This window comes from Chiloscyllium plagiosum, chromosome 7, assembly GCF_004010195.1.
Source record: "Chiloscyllium plagiosum isolate BGI_BamShark_2017 chromosome 7, ASM401019v2, whole genome shotgun sequence".
NCBI classification, from domain to species: Eukaryota; Metazoa; Chordata; class Chondrichthyes; order Orectolobiformes; family Hemiscylliidae; genus Chiloscyllium; species Chiloscyllium plagiosum.
This window is the reverse complement of record NC_057716.1, coordinates 12,109,988-12,121,439: the sequence shown is the minus strand read 5'-3', so window position 1 is coordinate 12,121,439 and position 11,452 is coordinate 12,109,988. Positions and strand designations below refer to the sequence as shown.

Here is an 11,452-nt window from a genome sequence, read left to right as displayed (position 1 = left end):
TCTTCTGGTATGGTCAGTGTTATAACCTCGCTGAAGGTCCTGTCCAGAAAGATCTCGTTCTCTTGGATGAGTCTAAGGTCCTCGAGTTCTTTCTTCAGTGCTGCGATATGCTCTGTCAGTAGCTGAACCTTTGTCATTCACCTTAACTGTGCCCCTCATCATTTTATGAACTTCAGTAATGTCACTCCTCAACCTCCAACAGCCTTTCCAATCTATTTTTATATCTCAAACCCTCCAATCCCAATAATATCCTGATAAATCTTTTCTGAACCCTCTCCAATTTAATAATATCCTTCCTATAACAGGATGACTAGAACTGCACACAGTACTCCAGAAGAGGCCTCGTCAACATCCAGTACGACCATAACATGACATCCCAACTCCGATACTCAAAAGTCTGAGCAATGAAGGCAAGCATGCTAAATACCTTCTTAACAACCCCATCTACCTGAGAAGCCAATTTCAAAGAATTATGTACTTGAAACCCTAGGTTTCTCTGTCCTACAAGCCATGGCCCGACTATTAATTGTATAAACCCTGTTTTTGTTTGTTTTACCAGAATGTAATACCTCACATTTATCCAAATTAAACCCCATCTGCCACTCCTCAGCCCATTGCCCCAGTTGATCAAAATCTCTTTGTAATCTTAGATAACCTTCTTCACTGTCCACTATACCTCCAAGTTTGGTGGTCAAGAGGACATTTGATAGGGGTTTTTGGCATTATGGATGATCTTTATAGAATGATAGTGTAAGAAATGTCTTCAGATTAGGTGGCTGTGCCAATAAGATTTCAATTTCAAATCTTACAAAAAGATGTTAGGGAAAATGCATTTCTGCAATGACTTATTGGAGTATGCAATACTTTTTTATATTCCTTCACGCATTATGGGCAGCTGACATGGCCAGAATTTGTTGTCCATCCCTAATTACCCTTGAACTGAGTGGCTTATTTGGGCCATTACAGGGCAGCCAAGAGTCGACCATTTTGCTGTGGTCTGCAGTCACATATAAATCAGATTAGATAAGGATTGAGATTTTCTTCCCTAAAGGACATTAATGAGCCCGATGAGGTTTACTGATCTTTGATTGTTGTTGTCGTCATGGCCACCATTACTGAGACTAGCTTTTAATTCCAGATTTATTTGTTGAAATTCCATTTCACTATCTGTCTGAGAGCAGAGATATTCATAAAGATGCTACTTTATTGAAAGAGATGCACAGAATTGAAAGCATTGCTTGACTGATAGCTTTACAAGGGTTTGTTTTCTGCAGTCTGTTTTGTAACTGGCTCAATGTTCAAGTACATAAACTAAAGAGATGTCAAGTGTTCATATTTAGATATTGATACTTCAAAAACTTGGTCAATTGGCATTTTCATATAGTGATGATGCATCAGTTTTTTAAATAAGAATATCATGAATAATTGATTTTTTAAAAACAGTTTCACATATTATTGTTACAAAAGGAATCAGTTCTATGTAGAGTGCTTACTGGGTGAATGAACATGGAAATGGAATGAGCTAGAATCAAGGATGTGAAAGTTCATTAGAATGGGCGGGTAGCATGAATAGGCATGCAGAATGAGAGGACAAGTTGTGGATGGGATGGTAGAGTTGGTTGATATCAAAGAAACGGTCATTGTGGATTGGATGGGTTGGCACCAATGGGCCTTGAGTGGGTGGAGGGGAGGTGCTTTAGAGGGTTCAGGTCTAGTCAATCACATATTTAACAAAACAATAGGAAACTGTGGCAGACCTTACCAAGAGCTGCTGTACCATTTGACCAATGACCAACTCTGATCACTGTCCAGGGAAGTCAGGCTTGACATCATCCTACACCTATTCCTTCAAAGTGAAAAGGTCTGCAGATGCTGGAGATCAGAGCTGAAAATGTGTTGCTGGAAAAGCGCAGCAGGTCAGGCAGCATCCAGGGAACAGGAGAATCGACGTTTCGGGCATAAGCCCTTCTTCAGGAAAGGCTCACTTTCTCCCCAATACAGGAATTACCCTGATTTGAGTAACCTGCCTCAGGAACGAATAACAAATGCTGTATTTAGGGAGGGGGGGGGGGTATTCCTTCTACAAGGGACAGGGTAGGAAATGTAAATCAGTGCCACAAGGGGAATAGTCATGACTTCATGAGGTCCCTGCATCCACACTTTCAAAGGTCTGGAGATGAGTTGAAGGCCAGTTAGTGGTCATAGAGTAGGAATAGGGACTGTACAAGATTTAAACAGATCATGGTGTTATTTTTCTGACTGCCATTTCAATGCATTACCCTCAGTTTATAAGGTTGAAGAATGTCTTCGAGGAGACAAGGATTTAGAACCCAGGGCAGGCAGTCCTCGTTTTTGAACATAGACTTCAAAGTCATGTTCAATACCAAAAGGGAAAGGAAGGAGTTTCTCATTCCAAATGTTGACATGATGAGGAGACCTCCCTATCTAACCAGGTCTGGATGGACATAGCTATCACAGTCAGCAGAAAGGGTGTGTTGTGCAGAAATTGGATCCAAAAAGGCTCAATGACAAGATTCACTCCAGCAAAGGGAATGTAGCCCCTAACCCTTCAGACATGCCTCTGGGATTTCAATTTTCAATGGACACATTGAGGAGCTAGAGGATGCATGCTGCTCCTGAACGAAGGAGGACTGAGTGCGCATGGTATGTTCTAACTAGTACATGGTATGTTACTAAAGGTTAGATCCACTGTACTGCTGAAGTTCTGTCTGCACTGAAACACACAGCTTCCCACCAATTGTAGCAGCTTGCATTGGTGAAATAGAACAGTACTGTCTATCTCACTTTCCTTTATTCTTGGAGTGGCCCATTTATTAGAGTCGATGATAAAAAAAAATTAGTTCAAAGGCTTCTGGGTTCAATTTCAAGAAGACCTGACCAAAGATGAAAACGTAGTGTCTGCTAAAATGTGATAGTGTTGAAGAGTAGATGGAATTTTGTTTTGCCTTGTGTTTCGAGTCCTTTTTGTTTTTATAATTAAATAGCTTGGCTTGTTTTATTTTATGTTTACTTCTTTTGTGTAATAAACTTTTGTTTTATTGTTAAAACCAAAGCTGCAGTCTTGTATGCTTACAATTTAGTGAAAGACCATCACGTTAATAAAAAAATGTTAAAATCATATTTCATCCTGGGATCTGACTTGTACAGTTGTAACATTAGCTAAGATCATATCAATGGCCAGAATAGTTTTGACCCTCTCGGACAGGTCAGTGTAAACTCTTCAGTAGCAATAGCACGGACCTCTGCGATGGCCTGCCTAAAGATTAACAGTATCCTTCAATACTAGCAGCTCCACCTTCAACGACACAGCTCATGTAGAGGCTACAGTCTCTATATTTTTCCTAATCATGCCTTTCCTTTATTTTTCAAATGTTCCAGCCACTATCCTTCTTGTAGACAGTGTTGCTTCTCATCACCTTCAGAACCAAAATCTGACAGTCACACACTCCCATTGCTAGCTATTGCCTTCCCCATGCTCAGGTGAACTTCATCGATTGTATGTAGTAGCCTCAACTCCTGCTTCTATGGATCCCTGATAATAAGGGGATTGTGACACCTTTGTGCTCCCTGAACCTTAATACAGGCTCCAAGTTGTGACACCTCTGATGATGCTACTCCTATAGTAAGGTCCTTGTTTTTCTTTCAGCGTGGTCATAAAGGCAGAGGTTCCAAGAGGTCTACCTTTGAAGGGTTTTAGGGCCAATCTGATTGCAGCTAACAGATACTGTGTTAGGCAAAAGGTTTTCAAATAAAAAAAAAACACTTGTACAATGAAGGGGAGTGGCCGGTTCTCCCAGCTCAGTTTTTATCTGGTTTGGTTTGGTCTTAGCAGTCTGGCTGTTCGGGGCTGCTAGACCCAAAGAAGCAGGTCCATGCTGATCCTCCCTCTCCCTGATAGCTGTCCTGTAAGACCGTGTGTTTGATGTTACCTTTTTTGCCAAGGGGTGTTTATGGGGATTGTTGCAGGAATTTGGAACAGCATCACCAATTTGGGTTAATCTATTGGGTTTTTGGATCAGTTATTCAATATTCTGTTCTCTTCTGTTTGTACAAATAAATTCTGTTTTGCTTAAAACTAAATGATTGCTCCAGTTGCATCTCCCCTGGAATAACCACTTTATACCTGTTTAAAACAACTAGCAAAGTTAGGGTCCAGGCTACTTTCTTGAAATGCTTTGAGGAAGTCTGGCCTTGTCCATAACACACCATACACACTTCTGAGATCAGGGTTGCCATCATGAAGCTGATAGGAAAATTGAACTCCCTCTCCCCACTACTGTTTTCATGCCAATTCTGGAAGGACAATAAAATCCATCTTGTTGGACAGTTCATGACCAATGGATAGCCTGCTGAGGACTCAGCTGTATTCTGACAAAGTGTAAAATATTTTTAATAGTTTCAAATTGAAAGTGCTTCAAGTTGGCTGTACAGCAGTGCAGCATAGGGCTATTTTAATTACAATGACTTTTCCTAAGGATCTTTTGTAAAATAAAAAGTTGACCATTTCATTGGCCAGAATTAATTAAGTGTTCAGATGTACTGGAGTACTGTTCCCAATTAAGCTATATATGTTTAAACATATCCTAGTGCTATTACACATTCAACACTGAAGGAAACGCTATTTGTGATCTCTAGTCTAATCCTACAAGATTTTAAATGCCCAGAGTTCTTTTAAATAGAAAAATATTCCTCAGCGTATTTCACAGAAGAAAAGGAAGTAGCTATCCACTCCTGCACGAGTGCTGAATGAAATAGGGAAAAAAGGTATTCTGGTTGATTCCATTCTTTATATTTCTTAGAATTTGTTCCTTCTGCTAGTTCCATTATGGTTCTGTTTCAAACACTGAAAAACAAACTAACTTAGCAGGGGCATGTATTCACCAAATGACTGGTAGTTTTATGAGTTTATTAAAGGACTGCTTGTCTTTATCTTTAGAATAGATCGACCATTTCAGAAGATGTACATTTTTAAAATGGCCTGTCCAAAAGTGTGTATTTTTTTCCCAATATGAAATGTGTTTGAATAACTGATCTCAGAGATTGTTAGAAGCTTATTTCTTTAATGTCAATTTTAAAAGACATTGAGGTGCTTCATAATGGGTTTTGGATAGGTGGCTGTACAGGATACATGAGGAGCATGGAGGGCATGAGATGAATGGTGGGGGTTGAGGTTTTGGGGACATAAAAATGATGCTGGGAGCTCAGCTGCTGGCCCTGAGAATAAAGGAAGGCCTCTTAAACAGCCTGGCTCCACAGTCACACCATTCCTATACTCACCACATACTTGTATCATGGCTCACAAAACCCAATCATTCTCTGTCCATGTTGATGAATCAAAACAATGATGGGAATGAGATTTAGAAGCACGTTTTGCGTTTCAGCAACCAGAAAACACCACAATTCCAACTTCCCCGTTCCCACATGGAAATCTGGCCATATAATCCCCATTTCAAAATGTACGTTCAACGGTTAAGAACAAATTTGAAAACTAAAATGCCCATTAATTAGCGGTGACTGGATGTGGTGTAATGACAGATTTTGCAGTTTAGACATGGAAACATGATCTCTGTGTATCATTCCAATAAGTTTCAGGTCAGAAAATTCCAACTGTTGAATAAGGAATTATATAAATGGGCTTATGTGGTGACAAATGTTTAATTTCTTAGCCTTGGGTACTCCTCATCTGATGACCTGAAAGCTCATTTACTCAACTAACTGCATCATTTTTCTCAAATTATTTAAAACTTTATACTACCTCCTCAAAAGAAGTCAACAGCAACAATGAAAATAATTTGTCAGCAATTACAACTTATAGATTATGATTTTGGGGATAGTTAGTTTAGGACCACATTTTATTTGTTCCATCGTCCTGACTATCAGTCACTAATCCCCAACAAAGCGAGTCAAAATTTTCGGAAAAAAACATTATCCACCATACTTTCCTGTTTGGCTACAGAAAACCTGCGCTTTCACAAACTTGAGACGTTTTTATAATTTGTTAATAATTACCACTTTTGGACTTAGTGTCATGGAATCCCTACAGCTTTGAAGCAGACCATTCGGCCCATCAAGTCCACACCAATCTTTCAAAGACCATCCCACCCAGACCCACCCCCGACCTAATCCCTTTAACCCAGAATTTCCCATGGATAATCCACCTAGTCTGCACCTCCCTGGACACTATGGGCAATTTAGCATGGCCAATTTACCCAGCCTGCACACCTTTGAATTGCAGGAGGAAACCAGAGCATCTGGAGGAAACCCACACGCTGACATGGGGAGAGCGTGCAAATTCCACGTAGATAGTTGCCTGTGGCTGGAATCAAACCTGGGTCTCTGGCGCTGTGAGACAGCAGTGCTAACCATTGAGCCACCTTGTCACCATTGTCTACCTGGATTTATTAATAGAAAGATTCAATGTTAACCAGCACCTTTTATTTCGGCCCTTGAGAAAATTACAGTTCTAGCTACTTTGTGATGCACACTTTTAAAAATAAATCTGATTTTCTATGCAACAAATATCCAAAATGTAGCCTTATGTGGAATATACAAGCACGATCCTCCTTCCAAAAACAAAAGCAGGCATAGAGGAATGCATAAGGGCTCACCAAGTTTATTCCGGTTTGACAGTAGTGTAGCTGTACAGTGGAGTACATGTGGCAAAGCAGCCTGTATCAGTTCCCAACGTGTTATGCTCTGGATGGCCTCAGAGAGAGCAGGTGAGAGACCATGCAACTTGCTCTCCACCAAAACACGCTCAAAGGACTAGAAACCAATAAAACATAATTAAAAATTAATACTGGCTTGCAGTCGATAGAATGAATAACTTGCGAGTGCGCTTGTTTACAATTGCACTTCAATAAATCATGCATTATAAAGATACATCCATCCAAGAATAGTGATTAAAAACATCACCAAGTGACCAAAAAATGCAAAACAAAGTAAAGAACTGCTGTATAACAGCTTGAACATGTTTATACCAATCTAGAATAATACTAAGGAATTGGTATTTTTGTGAAAATTAAGTATTGAAATGCTACTAACATAGACAATTAGATGAATAATGGTGGGTATCCACCATCTTGGGATATGTTGTGGATCATTGGCTAGTTGAGCTTTGTGAAGAAATATTCTATCACAATTGTTCACGAAATATATGGATGCTTGTTGAAATGTTCTGGAATACCATAACAACATAGGCAATGGGAGTAAGAGTAGGCCATTACACCCCTTGCGTTTTTTTTCTGCCATTCAACCAGATTGTGGCTGATCACCTTATCTCAACACCATTTTCATTCTCTATTCATATAAAACCTTGAAATATTTAATATCTAGAAACCTATCAATCTCTGCCTTGAATATACTCAATGATTGCACCTCCACAGATCTCTGTGGTAGAGGTTTTAAAAGATTCATCATCCTCAGAGTGAAAAAAAATCCTCTTAGTACTTCACTGAGACGGTGACTGCTGGTTCTAGACAGTCCACCCAGAGGAAACATCCTTCCTGCATCACCCTTACTGAATACTTCCCTGGTCTCTCATCATTTAAGAAAATCCAAATTTCAGTTTTTACCTACAAATATGGATAACTTCCCAATTTTCCACATCTACTGTCTTCTGGCCTAATTACAACCTATTTCAATCGCCTGAAGCCTCTACACCTTGCTCACATCTAATGATTCCAATTAGTTTTATGTCATCAGCAAACTTGAAAATATTAAATTTGGTCGTCACTCCAAATCATTGATGATGTAATTTTTCAACAGTTAGGGCTGAAGTGCTGATCTTTGAGGTACCACGCAGGGTCACAGCTTGCCAACCTGAGAACAAGACATGTAATGCTAAATGCAGGATAAAAAAAATCACATCACAATTTGCCACTCCAAAGGAAGGACAATAGCTACACTTTTAGCCACACACTGAAGGTTCAAGTTCCAGCTAAAACAAAAAATCTGATAAATCTAACCTGGGTCAATTCAAATTAAGAATTAATTGAAGAAGATTTAATTAAGAATTGAATTCTCATCTCTTGAAGCATGCATCATAGATTTTTTTTACTATCAAAATAACAAAAATATATGGCATATTTCAATCGTTCAATAAAGGATGAACAATTCTCTTTCTTGGTGTTAGGTAAAATGTTAATCATTAATAGCAAAGAAAAATAAACAATAAATATTTTTAAAAATATATAAATGCAAAATACTGCAGATGCTAGAAATCTGAAACAAACACAAAGAAATTGCTGAAGATACTCAACAGCATTCATGGAGAGGGAAACACAGTTAACATTTAGAGTCCAGTATGACTTCATCAGGAGGATTTATTTTTGGTTCAAATCAGGATGAGTCTGATTCTGCAAGGCAACATTTATTGACTATCACTAACTATCTTAACAATGGTGATGATAGGGTCATTCTTGAAATGTTGCAGCTTGAGTGTTGATGGATATGGGCTAAGGCCTTTAGTGTGCACAGATACTGGCGGTTGGCAATTCTATAATTTTGGCTCAGACGCAATGAGGAAACAATGCTTCTTGTCCAAGTTGGGATACTACGTTTCTTCAATAGAACTTTAGATGATACAGTTCGAAAGCACTGTTGCTTTTTTGAAATTTTACACAAGGTTACAGTGCTGGGGGAATGTTATAAACGTAAGTTTGCAAAGTTTACTGCAATGCAACTTCTAAGCAGTAATACTTGAAGACACTGTGAACTGGTGGTGAAGATCGTACTTTATGAGTTCAGTGGTAAGAATGCATTACAAATAAAAGAATTAAAAGACTGTTGTGCTGTGGGCCAAAAGTGAAAGGCATCACGTGATCTATTCAAAGTTGACCAACAATAGATCTCAGTGACTTGGCTTTTAATGATTAAAGGGTGGCCCAGGTTGTTTTGCTGGAAAGAAAGTGTTTATGCTTGGAAACGATGGTAGTAGAATTTGTACTTACAATGGTTAGATTGGTATTCTTCAGTGTCCCAGGAAGGTGTTGAAAAAGTTGGGTTGTAACTATCCATTTACTTCCAATCAGCATTTTCTATCAGATTTCAAGGGTCCATATTTTTCACATTGACTGGCATTGAGAAGGGATGGGTGTTGAAAGGAGATATCCTTGAAACTCACGGACAAAGGCAGTCTGCCAGGATCTGACAGCATGAGAGAGCAGCTAACGGCTAAAAATCCCTTCAATTCACAATGCAGGAAAGCTGCTGGAAGCTCATGTTTGAACTGCAAAGACCAAATTCATGAGAATTTGAAATGGGGCTGAAAGCACTTGGGGGGTAGATCATTACGAGTACTGATCACCCTGAAAGACAACGGTGGGGCTAAACATTACTCAGCTGGGCCAAGAAAAGCAACAGATGTAAGCCCAAAGGAGCAAAGAATTACTTTGGACTGGTTCTGGGAAAAAATAATGACTACTGAAGGGTCAGTGGAAAAATACGATGTGAAGTGCAAGTTCTATTTTGTAGTTTCTTGCCTACAAAAACAGTATTTAGTCAATTGTGCTTTTAATCCATTGGTTTCATCAAAATCTTAAAACATGAAATTTTGTTGTGGTTGTCGTTACAGGTATTAACTGGAATTTTTAAAAAAGTTACGATCGCAACAGGAATTGCAGCGGGTGCCACTCGTGAGGTAATGACAATTAATAGCACATTGTAGGTCAGATTTCCGAACTGAACAGAAATGCTCTATAGTTACTTTAGCAACTGAAGTAAACATTCGATATTAAACTAAGATAACGTACCACACAGGAAGCTTCATACTGTTTTCCCAACTTTGGTCTTAGAAAAGCACTGCAAGACAACAAAAAAAGTACGGTTTAAACTACAGTGCAAATGGCTTAGAACACGTTAAGGATTAAACACATTAACAGCTTAATACGAAATTCGATTTCCACTTATCACCTGTTTAGCTGCTCCAAAATTACAGTAAACATGAACAACTCAGTAGGAAAAAGTGCCTTTATCAGTATGACATTAAATACAAATTCCAAACTTTAACATCCCTTTGTTTTCTTTATTTCTATTGTTCTGAAATATGCTGGTTTATGAAGAAACTCTTTTAAATTAAAGGACCAAAAACACTGGTTTGCGCGAGTAATCCCATTAATGAGGAAGCTGACTTAATTAAAGCACACCTACTGAACAGTCTCAAAAGAACCACAAGCAAATGACTGCATTTCTGCAGATAGTAATTTAGTTCTCTCACAGCAACAGGATAAAGGACAGTTACTAGGCAGTTTTCTAATACTTTAAACAAAAAAATTCAACAGATCAGAAAAAAGGACAGGAAAAGAAAGACCTGAAAACATTACTCCTTACTTCTACAACTATTCAAAGACAGCGGTGCTCTTACAGAGTCACAAAAAAGCAGGCCTGGAAGCAGCTGTTCCTTTTTTTAAATTAATTACTTTACGACATGCCTTCTCTGCAGAAACACAGATGGTGAGGCAAACGAGCAAACAGATCAGCTGACAATTCCCTATGCTTATTTATCTGATTACACCCAGATCTCAACAAAGGACGAAAAATTAAGAGGGACAGAAAATAAAGAAACAGCAAAAACAAAAATAGTTGGCAAAAGGAGAGAGTTGGGTGGGAGGAGGCAGTGACAGGGAGGGAAAACAGATCCTTCTTAATGGGAAGGAAAATGTTGAAAGGTTATAGCGAACATCTGATCTGCAGCTACAGTACCATCAAATCTGGCACAGGTATGAGAAATGGAACAGTGACTGTACAAAGACCAACCTTCGTGGAATGCACTCTGTCAGAGTGTTCCTTTATAGTAATAGCACAGGCAATGCATCCAGCGACTCACTAAGCATACTATCAAACTTCTCCTGTATATTGCCCTATCTCAGAGTTTTCATCTCAGTCTTCTGCAGCAGAACTCGCCTGCAATCTCAACTACAGATGAAGTAGAAAACAAGCCATCCTTTTCTCCTGACTTGGTTGTAGTCCACACCGTGGTGTTAAGGCCACAGTCAGCTCAGCCGTGATACTATTGAACAGCAGAACAGGCTTGATGCACTGAATGCATACTTTACTCCTATGACCTTTCATGTCTACATGACACACCATGTGTTGACCCCAATGCTATACTTACCTCAAAGGTCCATGCCCATCTCTGTCTGGAATTAACGAGGTAAAAACACCTCTTCCCACCCTACCTCTTGCAAAAATGCCATCCCGTATTCCCAATTCCTCCGCCTCCGCCGGATCTGCTCCCAGGAGGACCAGTTCCACCACAGAACACACCAGATGGCCTCCTTCTTTAGAGACCGCAATTTCCCTTCCCACGTGGTTAAGGATGCCCTCCAACGCATCTCGTCTACATCCCGCACCTCCGCCCTCAGACCCCACCCCTCCAACAGTAACAAGGACAGAACGCCCCTGGTGCTCACCTGCCACCCTACCAACCTTC

The 11,452-nt window shown here is 39.5% G+C and overlaps 1 protein-coding gene across 1 annotated transcript in view; it reads right to left on the bottom strand.

The window, feature by feature from the left end:
- LOC122551900 (protein unc-80 homolog) overlaps positions 1-11,452 on the bottom strand; it is a 284,010-nt gene that overhangs the window by 254,456 nt on the left and 18,102 nt on the right. Inside the window, exons 2-3 of the mRNA XM_043694468.1 lie at positions 9,774-9,822; positions 6,630-6,786 (exon numbers count right to left, since the gene is read on the bottom strand). Coding sequence (XP_043550403.1) covers positions 6,630-6,786; positions 9,774-9,822 — 206 coding nt within the window. The remainder of the gene's footprint in view (positions 1-6,629; positions 6,787-9,773; positions 9,823-11,452) is intronic.